The sequence below is a fragment of the Epinephelus lanceolatus genome, chromosome 3 (genome assembly GCF_041903045.1).
Source record: "Epinephelus lanceolatus isolate andai-2023 chromosome 3, ASM4190304v1, whole genome shotgun sequence".
Classification (NCBI taxonomy): domain Eukaryota; kingdom Metazoa; phylum Chordata; class Actinopteri; order Perciformes; family Serranidae; genus Epinephelus; species Epinephelus lanceolatus.
The window spans coordinates 21,902,678-21,926,193 of NC_135736.1; the positions used below are offsets into that span (position 1 = coordinate 21,902,678).

The window sequence follows — 23,516 nt, forward strand, 5'->3', positions numbered from 1 at the left end:
ACACTGATAATCAGAGTTCACCTAAAGACAATTCCACCGAGGCTATTCCTCCTCATGTGACAGGGAGTGAGAGCCGTACACAGTGTATCAGAACATACACAAGGGCAGTGTAACAACTTCATTATTTGGTGACACTTGATGTGCAAAGCCTTCACACAAACATCCTACACGCTGAAGGCTTTGACTCAGCTTGTAATATTTTTTCAGCCAGTGCCCTTCGTCCTCCAAACACAGCACTGAGTGCATTTCCGGTTCGTTTTTTTTCTTCTGTCGCATGTGTAATTTTCTGCAGTGTAGAGGCACTGCCTTTGCCTGTAAGATGGCACTAAATTTCATGTTTTTATACATCTTTCTGAAAATAATAATATAGATGTAAATGTGACGCACATTGCTTTATACAAAATGTTTATTTCTCTCTATATGTTTTTTTCCCTTTTAATGTTGAGGTACACTGATGTTATTCCGTCAAGCTTCAGTCAAGCTCTCAAGTACTTGTCTTGTACAAATGTATTCAAGGAAGAGACTCAAACTTTTCAAGTGAGAAGAAAACAATATAATGAAAAAATGCTGAAATGCTTCTAGTTGTGAGGTTCAGATGAGAATCATTGGCTATCTGGAAAATTAAACTGTAACACTCTGATGTGCATTACGTTACTGTTGGCCCGATACTGGAATTTCTAACTTCCATACAACAAAAATATCAATGTTTCAGGGAAAAAAACTGACATTAAGGGCATACAAATAAAAAACTTTATTATTTATTAGTACTGCCAATGACGACTTCTCTGTTTTTGGTTAGAAGCAGAGAAGAGCAGAATGACTGTAGTTCACATTAACAGTAAGAGAGTTAGACAGTGCAGCTGGTGCGGTTACACCAATTAGTATTTTATTCATGTACAAGGCCGCTTAACTGTCATGCAGCCGCCTGCCACTAGTAGGTGCTACAGAGCCGTCAGACAGCAGTCCCCCTCCCCGCTGTAACGGAATTTTGAAACAGCACGGTGGGAAATTGGAGAGATGACCTCCAAGGTAGCATGTAGGCTGTGTCAGAGAAAACTGGCATACAATCACTCGACTGGAGCAATGCGTAACCACGTTCAACTCAAGCATTTGGATGTTAACCTGCATGGAACGAGGACTGCTCAGACCAATTTGACACTGTTCACCTGGAGACGCTGTAATCCCGCCCAGTCTGAGAAGATAATGCAGCTCATCATGACAATGACCTCGTAAGATATGCTTCCACTTAACTTTGTTGAAGGTAAAAGCTTCAGGAAATTATTACAATATGTTGAGCCTGAATACACCGTGCTGAGACCTTTTTATAGACTAGTCGACTAGTCTTGATTAAAATTTTCATTTAGTCGACAGGGAAATTAGTTGCCAGGAACATCCCTAATTGATACAGTGAAAAATGAGTATTGAGACTCTTTCAAATTTTCAAACAAGATATGTATCGATGAATTAGTATTTTGGACAATGCTACAGTACATACACAATACTTTGTGATGATGTGTGTACTTCACCTTGTCATATTCTCCTTCCCTCTCCACCTGCTGCATCCAGATGATTTTACATTGCAGACTAAAGTCTACTACAACAGTGATTTTCATGTCAGGGGCGTTTCAGATTGTTAGAAAGAATGTTTCTCCAACTAAACTCATAAGCATAACAGCACAATCGACATTCAGGCAGTAACTATCCATGGAGAGAAGATAAAGTTTCACCACCGAACAACATAATGTTTTACACAGAAACCCCTTATCAGTAGCTTCTATTTATGTTTTTGTTTCTTTCATCACAGGTACATGTGCTATGTTTCTGTGTCTGAAAATAAAGAAGCTAGTGTTTCTTATTTTTTCTTTAATCAAAGTTGACTGTGCCGGTGCGCACTGAATAAACTGGAGGTATTAACAGCTCAATGAAGTGGGACAACATGCTGAACATAATGAGGAAAAATATAAAAAAAAAATGTAAAGTATTCTTGAATGGATGATAGTTGCTTCACAAATATAAGTGCATAATTAATTTAATGAATACATTAATAAAAATTAGCATGCATGTTCTGGTAATGTTTCACAGGGGGCCAATACCTGTATGCCTGAATTTAGCTGTACTTATATTGGCTAATCTGCATAATGAAGCACTTTGCACTAACGTTATGTGATTCTGTTCACGTACGTTAAAAACATCTTGCACCAGAGTACAGATGGAGTGGTTGAGTCATTTCTATTAGTTACCACCATTAAGGGCAGATTTATTAACCTATTAATTAGGTTTTTAATTAAAATTAAACTGTATTGTCTGAGCATTCTTCTAAAAAGGAAAAGGGGAAAAAAAGCCTTGTTTGACGGCTAAAAGCGAAGCAGGTTTAAAACAAATGCGACCCAGAGGGCCACACATTTGGCAACACTTGTTAGATTTATTCTCTCTTTTCTTATGCACGGAAAAATTCAAAACAAGTTAATAAAAGGTCACAAGAGGGTTTTTTGAAATCAGCTTTATTCAAATACTGACCTTATCAATGCTTATTTGCATATTCATGCTTCACTAAAAAGTGTTTTAAACAATATATGACCTTTATGAAAACAACAAGGCTCTGTTTATATTTGAAAACAACTGGATTTCCCTCATTCAGCCGAGGAAGTGAGAGAAAAATGCAAGGTGAGGTTAAGGTAATAACCAGTAGCGCAGACTCCTCCTGCAGGGAGACACCAACTGCATCCAGAATATAAACAGAGATGTGAGAAAACTTGTATTGGTTTCTCCAAGATCGGGGGAAGAATCTAACGAGACAAACTTGCACACAAATCTAAAAAGGACAGACCTCAACAATCAAGAGGAGGAGTGCCTCCCCGTTCATCCCCTCTTTTCATTTGTCTATCCAATTAAAGGAAATCGATACTTCCTGGCTTGAGATGCAGGGCGGGGCTTTGTAGTGACCTCATCCAACCAAGGAGCTGCATGCTGCCTGAATCACAATCACGCTCCTCTCCTAAAGCAGACAGGGTCAGAGTAAAGGTGCACACCCACGCCCTTAGACAGTTAGACAGGAACCCAGGAAAGACAAGAAAGCAATAGCAAATGACGGAGTCCTTTGTTTTCCCGCCAACACAAGGATAAGAGGCAACACTGCAAGTTGCTGTTTTCCTGACCTTGAAATGAGCTTTGCCTCTACACTTCATAACATTTGATTTTTACTTTTTTTTTTTTGCCCTGCACAGCACACGTAGTGCAAAGGTGGGGAGTAAATGCAGATGAGGTGGCTCAGGGAGACAGGCTGGTATCAGGGCTACAACTGGAGATTATTTTCATTATCAATCAGTCTCAATTAACAGATTACTTTTTTAATTAATCTATTAATGGTTTATTCTGTGAAATGTAAAAAAAGACAAACAGATGCAGCACAGTTTCCTTAAGCGCAAAGTGACATCTTCAAATGTCTTGATGAGTCTGATCAGAAGTTAAAAAGAATCACGAGACAGAGAAAAGCAGACTATCCTCACATTAGAGTGGCTTAAATATAAACATAGTTGCACGATTAATTTGATTTTGATCAACCGACTCTAATCCTATAACCTGTCCCCTTAGTTATAACTGGACAAGTTGGACAAGTTTGACAAAAGAAACACGGAAACGCCGGTTCCGCTTAGCCAGGTACAGCTGATTTTATAGGATAGTTTCTCGGTGTCAAGCAATATAGCTTCAAGAAGCCAACAGCAGGGACTACAGTATGTGATGTGAAGATATATTCATGATTATAACTTTTATGAACAAGGCAACACAACATGAATTGAAGCCCCCAGTCTCAAAGTAAAAGGGAGAAGTAGAGACACAGATGACAAGACAGTCAACATTGCTCCAGCACTGCCAGGTATGTGTCATCTTTTCCCCTTCTGAGGATCAGTAAAGAAGTGTAAACTGTAAATCTGTCATGCTCACCTGCTTTTACAGTTTTGTTTTGTTTTTTTAACAGATAGTAAGAAAATTATGGACGTAGACACCACAATGTCACCCATTGGTTTGTGTACTCCTGTTGTGAAGCCTCAAGTTCAGCATTTTGGTCGTCGCATATTTGATCTTTGGAGCCAGAAGTGCCCATGTTTGGACGAGAGGGTGGAGCTGTGGAGGAGCAAGGGGTGGATCTGACTCACTGTATGTTCAAACCAGAGGCTTCCAAAGAGGCAAAGTCTCTTGCGGACGCCCAAGAAGCATGGCCGTCAAAAATATTTGTGGCAGCTTTAGTTGCTCTAGTCGCTCATCACGTGAATCACTCAGACTTTTGATCATGCTTGTCAATTTAAAGGAGCCGCAAAGCGGACTAGTGGCTTGAAAGCAGCGTAGTTGCTGCTTGCTGTTGTCCAGTCAAAAAGCTCATAGTTGGCCTACAGAGGGTTATGTTTGGTCAATGAAAATAGAAAACAGAAATAGAACAACTTGCATGCTGCGTCGCAACATTACCCTGCAATTTTCTTCTCTATTACTAACATTACACACTTTAAAACTCACCAGACCAACAAACTACCTCTGTGACGCAGTCCCAAGCCTCATTCTTTTTATTTTGGTCTCTGTATTCGAACAGCAACACATTATAAAGGACTGAGTGGGCGCAAACGCAGGTAATCAACTTCTCGATATCAATTGTCGGAACAAGTGTGCTGGAGGACCCAAAGTTACATGGCTTGTTCTCTGGGACCCGCTTCATCAAAGCACATCAGCATTCTGATTGGTTGTCGCCGAACCGCGTCGGAGCTCATTACCATAAAGTTAAATGAGTTTTAACTCCCCTCCTGACCCGCTTTGGTGGCTTTGGTCACCCAAGATGCGCGGCTGATGACCAGGTTGCCCAAGTCGCCAGGCTCTCATTGAAAATTAATGACTTCCGCTGTTTTGGAAGGTCTGATCGCTGTTGGTTTGAATGTACAGTCATAGGCTGTGTTAATGCCTAACAAACAGCCTGTCACTCATATAGGCCACACCCTTAATTATGCGTAACTTTAAGTCTTGGTAAAATTTAAATAGGTACGTTTTAGAAAAATCCAACCCTCTGAACAGTTGCCATGAACAAGGAAATTAGCTTTTGAGACCAAAACTGTTTTTTATACCAGGCTGTGAACATGTTTATTTCTGCTGTAAAGTTGGGCGTTATTACATAGGGATCTATGGGGACTGACTCACTTCTGGAGCCAACCTCAAGTGGCCATTCAAGGAACTGAAGTTTTCAGCACTTTTGTAGTCTGGGTTCATTTTCCAGCCCTGGAGGCTGCTGCTTGTTTTTTACATATGCATCCGTAGCATCCAATTTAAAAAGTGCCACTGCGGTCCATCCACTGCGCTCACAGTTACCACAACCTTGCAAGAAAACACCAGAGTGATGCCAAATAACCACACAGACTTTAGCACACATTAGACTGGCTGGTTATTTCTTAGAAATGTAACACTCAATTTCTTTTCTACCAATCCATTCATCAATCTCCTCACACTCTCTCCCTTTCCCTCTCTCATCCCCGTCTGCCGCCCTCTGCTCATCCAAAAATCACAGGATTACCAGGGGGCAACAGCCGTGTGTGTCATGGCATTCTCTCCAGTCTGTCTGGCTTAAGTGGCGTTTAATTTTTAATTCTTATAACACATTTGTCACTGAGATATAATGTGATACAGTTGAATTGTTGTTGTAATTGTTTTCATTTAATTTAATAGCAGCGGGTAAACAAACTGTTTTCTGTCTCTCTGAGGATGGTCATTGGTGAAATGATGTCAACTGATGCCATCATATTAATGACTTTAATAAACTACTGCTTACTTCACCGTTTAAGTTGCAGTTACATTACTGTTGTATGTAAATGTAACAAAATTTGGTTAAATGCAACCTTATTCATCAACTGTCTAATACAAGGCACACATTTGTATTGTACTAATGTGGATCATCGTTTTGCAGGAAGAAATAAATTAAGTCACCCATAGAAAACACACCACCTACTCAAACATGAATTCAACTTTAAAAGGACAGTGATCGGCTTACGGAGGCCTGTTTTTATCATCTTCTTGCCTTGCCACTCTGAGTGCCCTGGACAACATTTATTTATTTTTCTAACTTGGAAAAGCTCTCCGCATTCTCATTTCAACTGGATGAGCCATTTCTATTATGTGTCAATGTGACTGGCGAGACAAATAATGTGACTGGCTGAAAAGATGATTAATCACCACTCTCCTACAATTTATTTTTTAACTCCCCCAGCCGTTTACGCCTATATGAAATGCTTATAGACAGCCTCGCTGTCCTTACAGACATGACATACTACTCTGCGCTGGTCTTTGCAACTGTACTGTTAAATTTGGAGCCTCAGCCTGTGTGTGCATGCGTGGATGTGACAGATGGCTCTATATTGAGGTGGTGACATCCGGTTCACAGATCAGTTGACCTCCATCTCCGCTCTCCACTGCTAATGAGGGGACTTTTCTTCCCTGTCTTACCCTCTCTGCCTGGTTCTGTCCTCCCTCTGCTGCATAGATTTGCCTCCAATTCATCTTTGTGCTGAGGCCAAGATGCATTGAAATTCAAAAAGATCTAATTCTCATTTACGCCTCTTTTCAGATTCCACCTTCACCCACCTCTGCTCCATCCCTGCACACACACATACAGTATTCACACATACACACACCAACAGCAGCATCACCAACAACAAACTATTCCCCTGCATGGCAAAGCTGCTGATTGGTGGGGTTGAGGAAAAAAATAGAAGGCAAATTAATTGAATAATCAGAAATATGCAGATGAATAGCTTTCAATTTAAATGCAGATTTTGGCATTTTTCTGCTGTCGGGAGGAGGATGTGAGAGAGAGAGTGACAGATAGAGTGGAGCTCCCACCAAAAAATAATTAAATCAGCAGCAATTCTATCCATATTTATATTCTAATCAGCTTTTTGTTTACTGTTTTTAAAGCATTGTTCATGTGTCAGGGCAATAAATAACTGATGACTACATACATCTGACAGAAAGGTGTTTTGTGAGCGGCTTCCTGAACGACTGATCAACCTGATTCTCACTCGCATAAATACATAAAACATGGAATCAGTTACAGCTGTCAATACAAGACACCTTAAAACTTACAAGGTGCTTACATGTTCAAAGAAGTCATAACTTTTTCATATTTAAATTCTCTTATCTTTGCATTAACTTCATTTTCTGAGCATTTTGATAAAGCTGGAGAAATCTCTAAATTTGTGCATTAATAACTTAATACTTATTAACTGTGGTGTTGGTGGTGTAATCTCCCAGAAATGCCATCAATAATTGTTAATTGCTTCCCTGATGGTTTTAAACTGTAATTATTTTATCATATTTTGTCCTCCTTTAATGTTTGGTTTTGAACCGTTGTGAATTATTTTGTCACAGAGAGGAAAACTCTAAATATGCAATACTGCTCTGCCCTGGCCGTCACCTTTTATGTGTGATTGACAGGTCATTAATCAGCCAGTTTGAGTTGGGAGAATGACAGCGTGCTGACCTCTGTGTAGTATTAAACAAAGCCTGGGCTATTACAGAAGAAACCGCTCCACCAAGGCGGATTTCTCACCATTAAAATTCCAAACAACATATTCCAAGTGAGGACGGAAAAAGGGCATTTCTATGCAGCGTGATTTTCAGCCAGAACTCAATAAACAACATGATATGCAGTATGCATTTCAGACAAGACTCCTGACAAACACAAACTGGGCTGGTAAACAAAATTTAGCTGTTGGAATTTTGAGAAGCTCAGCAACAGGTGCGTTTTCTAAATAAACTGTGAATGTGCGGTAATGTTGTGTTTGTTGACTCATTTACTGTTACAGAGGCAAGTTTTGGGCAGAAGTGTGCTGCAGCTTGTAGGAATCACTAAGCTTATGCGTGCATCTGTTTGCCTCACATACACACACAGTGAGGTACTGTGTAGACCTCATTTGACTATGTATTCACACATGAACCTGTCATATCTCAGGCATACTAGCATATCTACATTTGGTTTAAGGGTTTGGGATAAACGATGTTGACGCTACTCCGCTACCATCCTCACTTGTACAGGTCTGTGAGAAAAATCAAAGTGAAAAAGTGATGTTTAGGAAGTTATTTGATGTTTTGTGTTACTTAAGCTATGGCACATAACATTTAGTATACAGTATATATAGCTATAAATAGACTTCAAAAAACAATCCCAGATCAAGTTTTTAAATAAAATGAAATTTAAATAGCCTGTCCTTGTGTCAAAGTGATGCTGAATGCTGAGATTAGGTGGCTAATTACAAGTCTTGTTATCACATACTCAGAGGAAGGTCATAACACAGGTGTTGTTGTATAGTACTGTATGGAATATTTACAGCATTAAACATGGTATCTACTATGATGCTTTAGTGCACCCTTAGCATTCCCCTTATCTTTTCTTACTGTGGGGAAGTGAGGAGAAAACTTTAAAAAAGCACTTCACCTATTTACCATTGCACAGTGGACAGCTTGAAAAAAAGGGAATCAAAACTTTATCTTTTTCATTCCATGCATCCTTCTCAAAACCTGGTGCCTACCATTACCCTCAATGCAACTGACCACCGGCTAATGCAGCCTTGAGCCGCTGGCCTCTGGCAGATTTGAGAAGCGAGCTACACAGGTCTGGTAAACACTTCTCTCTAAGTCCACATCCCCAGATTTTTAAACTTGTAGTAACTTCAGTTATCAAACTCCATGCACCTCCCTCAGGAGCCACAAAAGGCTTTATACAGTTCTCTTATGAACCGCCTTTGAGGTTTCCCTTTAGAAAATATTAATCAACTAAAAAAGTACACTCAGTAGTGTGCAGATCTCCACCAGGCGGCCACCTTCTGGCTGCTACATGGCACCCTGGGGCGAAGCAACGGGTTGCACAGAGCCGACTGAGTTTTTCTGCTAACAGACACTGTTTGTGAAATATAGATACAATATAATTTGGAGAATTAATGTATTTTTAAGAACTTAAACATAGCCACAAATCTTTGATCCATGTCATTCAAAGCTGGACTTTGTATGGTATGAACTCTGTCTGTTGGCTACAGCACAACAAAGTGGGAAATACCAATAAACACAATTAAAGCAGACAAAAATATTTAATTACTTACAAACAGTAGAAGCAAAAATCAAGGAAAATGTCCAAATCAACAAAATCAGACAGGCAAAATGTTCCACTCCACACTGAAATGCTCCTGGTGTGGTATAACACCATGTAGCGGACTAAACAAAATCAGGTCATACCCATGGCAGCCAGTAAGGAAAGCAGTGCAGCTGCGCCCAAAGGAATTGTCCCTCCAAGGTCCCTTGTTGTCAGGATGGCGTTGAGGAAAACACCGGACTATTTCATCCCGTATTGCACCTAACTTTAGTGACATAGATAGGTATGGAATAAGAAGCTTCCGTTCAAAATAGAATCAAACATTTCTATGAATGTCAGGTTTTGAGCGACAGCAAAAGCCAGGGTGTGTCCTGCAACAGACAGTAAGGCTTATTGTTTTTAGCTTAGCTAATTTTTCTAGAAAACTTGTGGTCTCTACAGGCCGGTTAAGAGTGTGGAGTCAGTAGTCAATGACGGTATAAAATTGTCAATAAAAAAGGTTTTTCAACAACTGCATATCATCACAACCATAAGAGGTCCCTCAACATACAGTTATGCAAGTGCACACAAAATATGAGGCTGACTGGTTCGATAGTTTGTGAGGTTAGCTGTGGATAGACAGATACACACAGACAAACACACACGACCAAACTCATGATCCACTTTAAGCTTACGTCTCATGGAGATAAAAACATCCATTCAGTCTTCTGTACACAACCAAACAAGTCCAGAGGGGTATTCCAGAAAGTGGGTTTAGTGAAAACTCTGATTATGTTAACCCTGAAATGTGGGAAACTCTGGGTTTTCAGTTCCAGAAAGAGAGGTAAGTCAAACTCTGAGTCAATCACCATGGCAACTGACTCTGTGAACCTAACCTGCTCGCTTGCAGGTTTTCTTTAAGAAACCCTGAGTTCACCCTGTCTCCTCCCTACTGCCGAGCCTGAAGCAAGCTGGCAGACAGACATGGGTTGTCCGTACGTAGGAAATCTGATCGATATCGAGGCATAATTAATTTGCAATGCCTTACGACGGGAGAGGATCTTCAGACCCCGTTTAGATGTGCTGTTTTTCCCCAACGAATATCCGTTTGAACCGTACCGATTTTTATTTAGACTCAATCATTTACCGGCCACACATATCAAATCTGACACCCTGCAGACGTGCTTCATGGGTATGACAGTTTTTAAAGGATTCAAATTTCAAATAAGTCATCAACCATCTATATGTGCTTAAAACAGCTGCTGAAATTAGCAAGGATTCTTTAATATTTTTTGGGGGGGCATTTTGCCTTAAATTGACAGGACAGTTAAGCGTGAAAGGGGGAGAGAGACAGAGGGAGTGACATGTAGCAAGGTGCCACAGGCCGGAGTCGAACCCGGGCTGCTGCAGCAAAAGCCATATGTGACGCCTGCTCTATCTACTACGGCACCAACATCCCGTCAAATAAGATTCTGCTTGCTAAATTTCACATGCCGCCTCTCTCTCCTTGGCAGCTTTAGCGATATCACTTTTTTTTTTTTTTTTTTTTTTTTTTTTTTACTAAATATATGCTCATAGTCGCTGTAGGCATTCTATGAGCACCTCCAAGTCCACAGGTGTAAAATAAGTGAACTGCTTTTTCTCTCCGGTTGTCATGGTGAATCGAGGTATAGGGGCTCCACTGATGATGGCTTTTTATTGTGGTTGTGCACGTGCTTAACTCAAGGTGTACCTACTCAGAGTTGATTGAACTAATTCAATCAGCTGTTCTGGAACCGGATACTCAGAGTTTCCCAGCTCAGGGTAAATCAACTCAGAGTTCAGGATTAGACTCGAAGTTTGCTGGACCTCCTACCTGGAATACCCCTCAGGAGATCATGGACTACAACTAATCTTGATACATGACAGTCAAACTAATCTAAAAATAATAACTTATTTATTCATTCATTCATTCATTTTCCGCAATCACTTATCCTGTTGGAGGTTACAGGTCATCAGACTATCACAGGGCTGACAAATAAAGACAGACAACCATTCCCCCACCCTGGGTTTGAATCAGGAACCCTCTTGCTGTGAGGCGACAATGCTAACCACTGCACTGCATTTATGAGATCTTATTTTTCTTCTAAATTCTAAACTCAACGTACAGATAAAATCATGACTTTAATTCATAAACATTGAGTTATGAGGACAAGATTAATGTGTGAATCACTGTGAGTCTGTGACAGAGCTGGAGAGGCCTTCTTTGGATCAGGAATAGTCACAACCTCAGGTGGACTTATGTGTGGTTCTGGTGTATCACGTTACCATGGAGACAGGAGACATATGTTCCAAACATCGACTAAAGGAGCCAGTGACGCCAACAAGTGTGTGTGCGCGCACACACACACACACACTCGCACATATACACATACACACCCCGGGGGCAGGCAGGACAGGAAACTGTCAGGAGAAATCAGAGTCAACATTCTCTTCTTTCTCTGGGATTTTAACTCCAAGATTTCTCTCTGAAGGTTTAAGTACATAAAGTCATATCCAAGGAAAACACAGTTAATTTATTCACTCTTGTATTCCCATCAGCCTTTGTGTTTACTGTTTATTAGTGCTTTGCTCATGTTTATCTTCATAGCTATCAGCGATACATCAGTGAGTGTTTTGTTTCAGTCAGTGAGCAAAGTGAAATTCAGTCCCAATAAGCCTTCTTTCTCATCTCAAAATATTTAAAACACCCACTCATGTATCCTTTTAAGTTCCATATTCAGTTTTATTGCTCTCAACTCTTTGTTACACATGTGAAAAGACCATGCATGTGCACACACACAAAGACTTTTTTGATCACAAAAAACGATGAATGATGGGAACAAAAGACATGATTGATGTTAACCTTATTTGCGGTTTTATACAAGACCCATTATGCAGATGAAAAGATTAAAGATGAACTAACGGACCACACAAGCATTCATCAACAAACTCACAAACAATGGCCCAGCAAAATCTACGTGGAACTTTTTTCTTTTTTATATATGCATTGGTCTTTAGTCTGCATCATGACCTTGTTTGATCAGATTCAGCTAAAAATAGGTATACTACAGTGCTGCAGCAGGAGTTGAATTATCTTTCCAGCACAAGTGCAGATTGCACAGTATTCATGGGTGAAGCAGGAGAACCTAAATATGATAAATAAAGCCAGCAATAAGCTGGATATTTTAAATGGAAATTGAGATTGGAATTCATTGAAGTGGTCCTGTAAATCTCCTCATTCATCCAACGATGGCAGGGTTTTAGCTTAATATTTGTCAGCCCACAGGCCAAGCATCACCCAAGGTACGACGTAGACTTTAAATTCAAAGGATAAGAAAGTGGCTTTTTATTAAACAAACTCTTAATGTGCTAATACATTTTTATTATGAAACTGTACAGTCGGCTTGATTGTTACAAGGGCATTACCTGGTTGTTATCGGTTGTGATAAGCGTCACAGATATGGATCAGAGGGGGCCTGCCACACCTATTATTAGGTCCAGAAGGCCATTATCAGCATTACGATGGGAGTAACTAATGACGTTAGCTGGTGTAATATAAAGAGCAAGAGAGTCAGCTGAGGGTAAGAGGGAGTAATGATGGATGGGTCAAACAAACATTCACCTATGAAAATTGTGTTAATGTCCCATGTAAAACCAATAGTTACACCCAATCATGATGTTTTTCTAACCCTAACCACATAGTTTTAGTACTTAAACCTAAGGACAGTGAAAGTGAAGACTAACAAATTGATAACAGTCATTGAAAGGGGCTGATAATGGTCTTTCAACCTAATAGTAGTAGGTGTGGCAGGCCTCCTCTAATCCATATATATGACATGAAAAATCCTGATAATGACCATTTAATGGGCCGATAACATCTGAATTTGGTAAATAGTACAGTATGTGTTAACCACACAAAATCTGAAAAAGTTTACTGTCTGGCATGTTTTTATCAGCAGGTACATTTTCCTCATGTCTTTGCATGTTTGCCAGCTCATTGTTCAATCATTTGGATAAGACAAATGCTATGTCGATGTTATTGTGCCTGTTGCTGCTGCTGATATAAATGTATAAACATCTATGGCATAGTCATTACAGGTGTTTTGCTGCTTGAATATTTTGAGAGTGAGGTTGCATTCACACCAAATCCAGTGATGTGGTGATGAGCCGTAGGGCTATGCGGCGGTGTGGGAGTGTCACTTTAATGGCCCATTTGTGGAGGAGTGCACTCAAATGAGTATCTGTCTCCGGTAACTTTGTTAATGTTGGCTTATAAGATCTGTAGAATTTCTTGATTTTCATTACTGTAGTATCTCAACTGCCACAAAAGACACATGCAAACATACGATACTACACACAAGCTGTTAAACGTGCATACTTCACTGTAATATTTAACAATAGAAAGAGACTGAAATGGTTCCCATGGACAGCAGGCATTTTTCCTGTCTGATTGTCAGTTACATGATTGGCCACCACAGCTTGAAGACAAGTTGCGTTTCTTCAAAAGTTGAATCCTTCCCAACTTTGTGCTGCAGGCCCCCCCTGCGGTCCCCACTGCTGCAGCCCAGACACACTGCCCACATTCAAATGAATGGGAGGAGTGGCATTTTAGCAGCAAAGCCAGATTTGGTGTGAATGCAGCCTTAGGGCCAACATGAGATAATAAAACCAACATGTTAGGATAACCCTGATTATAAACAGGATAGTTCCCTAACTGTCCTGCTTTTAAAAATCAGCTGTATTGATTTTTTTACACCCTACTGGCTGCTGTCAATAGTGTTGTTGTAGTGCCGTAACTGCCATTTGCTTTAAAATGAGCTCACTCATTCCCCTTTACTCTCTGATCAATAAAAAATGTTTTAAAAAGAAAACACAACACCTTTATCGGCCCTTATCATTTTAAGTAGCTGCCACACTGCCTGCTACAAATAACAGACTAACACTCTGGTGACATTAAATCTGATTGGTCAGAAAATGAGAGAGGCAAAGATAACAGGCTTATCACTGGGTGAGAAAGAGTGACACAATTATAAACCTTTTTGGCCCAGCTGGGCCACATTGCTCCAGCTCCTGACCGCTCCCTTGGCTCCGGTCTTATTGGCCCTGTAGCCAGCAGCAACCCTGACAGTCGAGCTGTGCTTCAAAGTTATTTTAAAATTAAGCCATAACAGACAAATGACTAAACCATTCAAGCAGTGATGGCTTACAATCTGTCTTACACACACATACGCACTCACAGGCAAACACACATTTGTGTGGTGTTAATCATTCCCAAGTGGCTGATAAAACACAGACAGGTCATTAAGACTCGACAGTGTTCATAAACTGTACTTTATTAACTGTCCTGTTCTCTCTAACGCTCTCACGCACGGACACAAATTATTTTTGCTTTTTCAAATGCCACTATTTCATTGCTTCTTTAAAACATCGCCATCTTTTAAATGTTCCGCTCTGTCTGCGCATCACCTACCCTCCACCATTCCCCCATACATTCTTTTCTTTCCCTCTATCTCTCTCTGGCGAGAAGGTTGACAGTTAATTGGGAGTATGTTTTAATGAGCTGGCCCTGAGATTCTATCTTCTCCTTTCATTAGGAAGGGAAGACAGGGGAGAGAGTGTCAAGGAAGTGAAGGAGGAGGGAGAGAGAGCAAAGGAGGGAAGGAAGGAAAGAATGAAAAAAGAAAAAGACAGAAAAGTCAGCCGGTCGATACAGAGCATCTAGAAGTTTTTAGTCATTGCTGTGGAGAGCACAGCTCTGTGTATGTGTGTTTGTTTATTTGTTAATGAGCTAATCAATAGCAGAGGTGTGTGAGCCCAGCAGTGGGTCCCTGCATTGGGAGATTACTTACAGAGACACACAACTTGTAAGACTTGTTTGTCTACAAATGTGCCTCTGTTGTTTTTTTAACCACTCTGACTCAACTAAAGTTGCTCAGTTGAAGTTTCTCCAGTACAAATTACAACAACACAAATATCACAGGTCAATTTTAATTATTCTTGAGACAATTGCAGTGCTTCATTTGAGCTACTGCCTGTCTCTAGCCAGAATTATTGTGTGATAAAATCAAAGCACTGTTTTCCTAATACCTTAAAGGAAATTAAAAGGGGAAAAAAATGAACAAAACTTATTTCTTGGTTTGCAGCAATCTAATCACTGAGTGCACTAAAACTGCCAAAGAGGTCTCCATCCTGTAACGGCAGACTGGCTTTATAAACTTTGTGTTGGTCTGAACCTTTAAATGAGTAAATGTTAATGTTCTAAAATGCAAGCAGTGCCCCCCTCCCCTCCTTGAAACTTCTGGAAGAAAAATGTTCAAATAGCTCACTCGCTCACACAGCTAAGGTGTTTATCTCGCTGATTAGCAGAGCCTCATAAATACCTAATCACTGATGCTAATCAGCCCTCTCACCTAGGGGTGAGCTAAAAATATAAATCACACACATGCTCATGTCAAGCTAATACACAAACATGTCTCTGCACACTTTCCCTATCAAAATAATTCTGTCATCACAGCCGTTTTAACATAACATTGCATTAATCCATTATTAATTGACAAACAGCATTTATCCACATAAACTAGCTATGACTAAGAAGCTTTTGCACCGCTCTGGTTCTTGTTTACAACGATAGAAAAGTTACAGACAACTTTGACACCCCCAACTTTTGATCTCCCACCACTCAAACAGACGTTTGAACTTCTGACTTTATTCTGTTATCAAAAACAACTGCATGGAGGTGCAACATAATTAGACTCCTTTTGACTTTGAAGTCTACAAATGTATTCAAATCATTTTATGGTAAATGCTGTGGGGGTGTGCATCTTATTTAACCAAAAAATAAAGGTAAGGCAATAATGAAATAACTCTGAACACAGAACTAACAGTCTATAAGTTTACCATATCATCATGTTAAGGCCCAGACACACCAAACCGACATCGAAGAACGAGTGGCAATGAAGGCTGACCGTCACATAGCTTTGCGTCGTCTGTGTCTCGGCCAAAAAGTTGCTCATGAACACACAGCAAAGACTACAGCCAACAGCCACCTAGCAGATGTGCCTTTGTGAGCGGATAAACTCTCTATACTAGCATGCAGGGGTAGTTTATATTCGTAATTAAAAAAGGGAAAGCAGAAGACCATTAGGACAAATTCAAGCTGCTAGTAAATTTTCTGTGTTGGCAAATAAACAAATAAGAACCGCTTCTGCTAGCGAGCTCAATGGCTAGAAAAGTAATTTCAGCTATATAACAAGTGTGTTTCGATCTCAAACCCTCTTGACTTCGGCTCTTTGTTTACTTTCCTCACTTACATTTCTCTTCCTGTGCACTGAGCTGAACTGCCAATCAGATTAATTTCATTCAATGATGGGCACCACGGTCTCCAACCCTGATTGAATATGCTGAATCAGACGGACAAAGCAGATTTGCCAAGAGTACAGGACACATCTCAAAAACAGATGCTCACCGATAGACCAACATAGACCAACAGCTGACTGTTGACTTGGCGTGTCAGTGCCTTCAGAATGAATATACTAACATGTTAGCACTACTTTCAAAGTACAACTGAAGATAACAGGAATTCAGTCATTATTTACAGGGGTGTGTGAGTTTAAGTTTGGATATCAGTAATATTCATTTAGTCCTACATTTAGATCTTATGGTGATGTTATTAATGCTTTACAGCTAGTGGAGGTTTTGATCTGTTGGAGGGGCTCAGGGATCACCCGTCCTTATGAATCATCTCTCTGGGGACAGTGAATGTCTATACCAAATTTCATGGCAGATGGTCCAATAGTTATTGACATTCAGTATATCACTAAGGAGATGATAAACTTAAACATAAGCTAAAATGATTAGTGAATTACTGATTAGTCTTAAGTCTTCCTAGTCTTTACAAACCACTCCAGTCCTCCTCTGGTTGTCGCTTGTTCAAAGCAAGAATTTACTGCTTTTTCATGTCATTGTAAACTGAATATCTTGGAGGTTTGGACTACATTTTGAATAAAACATTTAATTTAATGCCTTTAATGAGCTTTGGCTTAAGGAACTGTGAGCAGCATTTTCTGAATTTCATTTACATTCTATGGATAAAACTATACATTCATTGAGGAAATATTCAGAAGATTAGTCAAATACAAAAGTTTTAGTCCTATTTGGACATACATTGGTTTCTCTAAGGGTGCTTTCACAGCTGCCCTGTTCGGTTCGGTTCAATCGAACTCAAGTTCGTTTGCCCCCTAAGTGCGGTTTCTTTAGGCAGGTGTGAACACAGCAATCGCACTTGGGTGCGCACCAAAACAACTGTACTGAGACCTTCTTGAAGGTCCGGTTCTTGGTCCGGTTATAAATGAACTCTGGTGCGGTTCTTTTGTGGTGAGAACGTGTACCGACCTCGATCTGAACCAACTGCTGTCACATTACTCATTGTTTGGGTTAAACATGAGCATGTTACAGTCCTGGAGGATTATTAATGTGCGCCTCCTCCTGTACTGCCTTGATATGCACATTCGGCTCGTCCAATGCATCAAAACATTGTTTTCTAGTTAGAGCCGCGCCTCATTTTCAAACTGTATGGTTTGACTAAAATGAACAATGACAGCAATATAGTCCACGATGAAATCAACCTGCGTAGTTGTCCCTCCATTGTGACATAAGAAAGTGTCACATTTATCTTGCAAGTGTACTCTTCCTCAATGTTTGTTTACTTCCTGGATTTTTCCTGCATGGAAATTCTGGCCAATCAAGAGCAGCTTTCTCGCACAAGGCATTTTATCTGGTCCACTTGTAAATGCTGCTGTGACAACATGAACCAACTCTAGGCAATTATACAACTTTGTAACAAAATTAGTCCCTGATTCGGACCAAAGCAAGACAACTTGAAAGCACCCCAGGTCTCAAGTACAAGTTTACATTGGTGATGATCACTGAAGTCTTGTGTCAGTATCCTTTTCCCCTCCAAAACCCTCATTTTGCATTTGACACTTTTTACAAATGAAGTGGGGAAAAAGGTAGTTTAAATTATAAACTACTGTCTTAGAATGATGGTATACATAAAACCTATCTTGCAGTCATAATACTTCTACCTTTATGTCTCTCTACCATTCCTGTTGAGACTCACAGGAGACTGAATGGATGAAAGAGAAAAGGTTCTCATTTGGCAATTTAACTTGAAACACTGCGCTTACCAAATTATAGCGATGTGAAAAGGCTGACAACTAAACGTGAACAAAGGGTAAAGAAATCATTTAAATGAGAGTGCGATATAATGAATGCATGAGAAAGGGGGGGGGGGGGGACGTGACAGTTGCAGGTTAAACAGCTTACACCATAGGAGGGGGATTTGGGTGCCTCTGCTAGAGGGGGATATTAGCAGGATTATCTGGCAACCCTGCTGCTGAGGTGAATAACATTAGAATCCTATTTGTAAAGACTTCTATGCTTCCTGTCCAAAATCCCCCATTTGCTCTCCACTTACTCCTGCTTCATCCTACAATTAGTCCACTTTATATTCTCATAACTCAGATTACAGTCACACACACGAGCATGTAATGCATGTTATGTATATATATTCTTATTCATGTGTTTGTGTTCCTTTAAGTGTTAGTGTTCCTTTATATGTGTGTGCATGTGCACGGTGTGAGTGTCGTACTCCATTAGTAGTACAGGCTTCTGTGCTCCCATAGGCCACCAGGCGTGTGTGTCATACACACTCAGACAGAGAACACCCTGAATACTAATAGAGGAAGTGTTAGCATCTGTTTTGTGTGTGTCTTTGTACATCTGTATGCATGTGCACCAAACAGAGAGGGGGGGTGGGAGGTGGTGTGTGGTGAAGTGTGGTGTGACGGAGAGGGTTGAGATTGGAGTGAGTATGTGTGCGTGTGAGTGTGACAGTGCACACTATGAGGGCATTACGACTGTGTGTTTGTGTGGTGGGTGCGTGTGTGTGTGTGTGTGTGTGTGTGTTCTATGGATGCAGACTGAGGTTAATAAATATTGACAGTGAATTATCTCTTCTGGCAGGGTCGCAGGTGGGTTCGATGGAGCAGATTGGACACACCAGCGAGAATAAAAATACATGTACACCCACATGCACGTTCAACCCCCCCATTTCTTATTCTCATGTTATGAACTACTACTAGCATTTGAGTGAGTCCTTGAGCAAGGCAGTAATGACCAGTTGCAATCATCCTAGCACTTGACCACTATAATCACCCTGCCAAGTTAATAGAGCTGCCTTCTACCTTGCCGGTACAGATTCTCCACGGTGTCTGTTCTAGCTTTAGGCGCCCTATCATAACACAACACAGCAACAACACGGTGATTAACTGCTGCTACACACTCAGATCAGAGAGCAACAGAGAGAGGGGGGAGAGATAAACAACAAGAGAGAGATAAAGAGAGAAAAAGTGTAGCGGGACAGGATGGAGAGGAGGAGAGAAGGGGCAGGAAGGAGAGAGGTAAGTGCGAAGGGAGCACAACGGGATGTTTTTACTCAAAAGCTACTTAAGAAAAGGATTTGCTCACCAGCTAAGGGACAGACACACATAGAGTTTTTATTTAGCCCACTCAATGAGTGTATGGGGAGTGGTGATCGATTCATGCAGCCCAGCCCTGTGACACTGCCCAGTCATCACTCTCTCTCAAACACACAAACACACACACCATCATTCCTCCACTCATGAGGTACACACACAATCAATACACACAGCAGAAGAGAGTCTCTGTCGGCGAAGTGTTCCTCTCCGTGCTTGGCTGACTCGGGCACAAAGCTATAACTTGGCGTAATGGTGCATAAACGTGGATATGGGAGGATTCAGTAAAAAGGGGGAACAAAACACCTTGTAAGGTCAAATTTGCACTTCCTGAAGCATTTGTGAAAGATCCCACTGAGACAGATATCAGCACTCGCACAGATGCTACAGCCTGTAGGAAATTTGATGTTGACAGTGTTTCCATTTCAACTTCGCACTTCTGTGTTAATGATCGCGGTGCGTATGCTTACAGACACCGCCAGTGGCTCATAGCCACATGGAGCCATACCTGATCTCAGTGAGTGTGTAGGTACAGATGTATGTAAAGCTACATAAACACTGATACTGATATTATTATATGAGAATGGATAGCAAGGATTTTGTTTATGGTAAAATTGTGATTAAGTTTCAATTTGTGTTTTCCAGACCTTGAGGTTAAATTAAGGTCCAGACACACCAAACTGACATCAAAGAACAAGTGGCAACAAATGCCAACTGCTGTGTCCCCTGACGTTGCCTGCGCCTCAACCAAATAGTTGCACTTGAACATCCCGCCAATACAACAGCCAACGGCCAATTAGTATATACCTTCTGCGTCTGCATGAGAAAAGATAACTCTCTATACCAGCAGGCAGCGGTGCTCTGTATTCAATATTCAAAAAGGGAAACTAGATGATCCGTAGGATGGAGTCAAGATGCTAGTCAGACAGTTAGCACATTACCAGCACAACCCAACACTGAAAGAACAAAGGATATTTACGGTGCGCAAGCGAACAGTAACAAACAATTAATAAGAGCTTAGTGGCTAAAAAAATCTTAACTTACGTAACAAGTTTGTTTTGATGTCACACCTCCTTAACTTAAGCAATCTGTTTACTTTCTGCACTTCAGCTTCTCTTCTCATGCACGGAGCTGAATGGCTAATCAGCCTGATTTCACGCACTGACAGGCAAGGGCGTTCATTCAGCATGCAGTCGGCCAAAAACGGCAACAAGTGCTGACTCATGCTAACGTGTGGGACACACCGCAAAAACTAGGCCAACAGCCACTCACCAACAGCCCAACATGGACCAGCAGCCAATTTTCGGCTTGGTGTGTCAGGGCCCTTGAAGTTTAACACATTTATGCATCACTTTTATTTCTTTCTTGTGTGTCAACACTGTGTCTTTGAAAGCATCCAAGTAGTAATGTCACTGACACATAACTGTCCACATTGCGTCTAAATGTTAAGTAATTGTACCTTTTTGAAGAGCAAGGAGTCGTCCATGTGCTCTGCATAGACTGAGGTGAGCCTGTATTGGTTCTCAGTGGTGATATCAATCTGGTAACCAGTCAGGACGTAGCAGACTGTGCGGAACTCCTGAATTTTCCTCTGAAACACCTCCTTCAGCCTCTGGTTCCTGAGCTCTGAGCTCTCCATCTGCTTACGCAAATCTGCAACACACACAAAAGTTGGAAGAATACATCAGTCAGATATTCAGAGACTATAAACCAATCAGCCAAAAAATTACAACCATTACAGGCAAAGTAAATAATGTTGATGATCGCGTTACAATATAACCTTCTGCTGGGAAACCTTGGGTCCAGGCATTCAGTTAGATGCCATTTGACTACAGACTGTATAATAAAGATGGACGACATGACAGCTCCCGATAAGTGAACCCAAAACAACTCTATCACCACCTGGTGGCTGGCTGCAGTGTAGGTCATAAATCCCACCCCCTCTATGTTAGTGAATGGGACATGGGCCAAGCTGAAAAGTCAAAGCCCATGTCAACAGAATTTTGCTCAAAGATGGTTTCTATCATTTTAGGTAGTTCTTATCATGCTGATGGGTGTTCAAGTGTTCGATTTCCTGAAAAGTTTGATTTAATGAGTTATTTGAGTCTATAAAAAGGAGGTTTTACATCATGATTGACAGCTGAACGTGCCAATCGATGAGCTCCAGATTAGTCGCATGGGTGTTTGGGTGGGAACTTGATACCACGGAGATCACTAGGCAGACTCTTGGCTCCAAATAACCTCAATGGCGCAAGATGGCGGTGGCCATCCCAATCCAATTGAGCATCTGTGAGACATGGCTGAGTCCCAGAGGCCCTGTGTCCATACCTCAACAGGTCAAAGCCAAGTCTGATCCATGGTGGGGATACAGGACCTCTGTTCTGTGGAGTCTAGCACCAGGGCATTGGTGGTGAATCCTCTGAGTCCTGTGGGCTGCAAGATATGATACTGGCATATCCCAAGAATGCTTGATTAGAATGGGATCTGGAGAATTTAAAGGCCAGTTCAATGCCTTGAGCTATTTTTTTACAGTCTTTTGATCACTTCTGAGCAGTTTCTGCAGAGTGGCATGGTGTATTGCCCTGCTGGGGGTCCACTGCCATTGGAGAGTGCCGCTGTGTGCAACTATTTATGGGTGGTTGCTGTGTGTCAAGTGGCGTCCACATGCATGCTAGGACCCAAGGTTTTTCAGCAGAACACTGCATTGTAAAGAGATGATCTATGTTATTCACTTCACCTGTCAGTAGTTTTAATGTTGTGGCTGAGCAGTGTATTTTTATAACATCGCTCCGTCTGTGCATGAGCAGCTCAGATATCATCCTGTAAGATTTTGCAACATGTGCAAGACTTCTTTTCCGCAGAGCTCCACAAGTACATGCTCAACTCACTTAGCTAATGCAGCATAGACGGACGGCTCCATATCAAATATACACTCCCTGAGGCACTCCAGCTGCTCACTTAGGGTCTAACAAAACACTATAATGCACAGTCTGTAGTGGTGACTAAAGCAGTCAGCTGCGTCTCTGAGCTGGGAGCAAAAGATTCATGGAGAGGAGAAGCAGGATGGGGGCTTGACTTTAATTTGTTGAAAATCAATTTGCAATAATTACTTTAATTTGAAGACTTGATTTGAGAAGGCAGAGAGATGAGTTTGTCTGAGCAAAAATGAGTCGTTATGGAGGAAATTATTTAAAGTTTTATAATTGCAGTAAAAGTTCAAAGTGATACAAACGCATGTCAATGTGTCTGATTGTGCATAAATATAATGTAACAATAGAAATGGTAAAAGGAGTGAAGAGAACAGAACAGCCACAAAGAGGCAAACGTTTCCATGATGTAACTGTTCACTTTTACTGAAAGCATTCTCAGTAGGTTTGTGTAAGTCCTACTGGAACATCTGACCATAGCGCTAGACAGCTGGGGCAAACTTTGATCCACACAGTAAAGCACGGTCTCCATTACTGGCAGAGTCATCAATAGTCAACATCCTTTGATTGCCATTTCTATGACTTCAGCTGAAAAATGGAGCTTAGTTTGGATGCTTTTATGTGAATCCAGACGTCTTTAGTGGGACTGCAAGCTCTGCTCTTTTCAAAGGGCCATGCATGATGAAAAGTGGACAAATTGCTCTAATTAAACAGCAGTGAGTTTTGTTCTCAGTCTTGTTCCGGCTATTTACATCACACAAAATACCCATCTTGGCTTTTCCTCATTTGTGTTAAAGTTAAACAAAAAATAAGTATTAGAAACGTGTCAGAAAGTCAGGCAAGAGCACCAGAAAGAGAATCTGAATGGAGAGAAACTATTCTACCAAGGCAGATAAAAAGGCTTACTTAACACCTCTGAAAAGCTAAGCTCTTGTTGTT

General features: G+C 40.9%; 1 protein-coding gene across 1 annotated transcript in view; it reads right to left on the minus strand.

The window, feature by feature from the left end:
• mad1l1 (mitotic arrest deficient 1 like 1) overlaps positions 1-23,516 on the minus strand; it is a 75,550-nt gene that overhangs the window by 8,620 nt on the left and 43,414 nt on the right. The window contains exon 17 of the mRNA XM_033625063.2: positions 21,110-21,303. Within this exon, the coding sequence (XP_033480954.2) occupies positions 21,110-21,303 (194 nt within the window). The remainder of the gene's footprint in view (positions 1-21,109; positions 21,304-23,516) is intronic.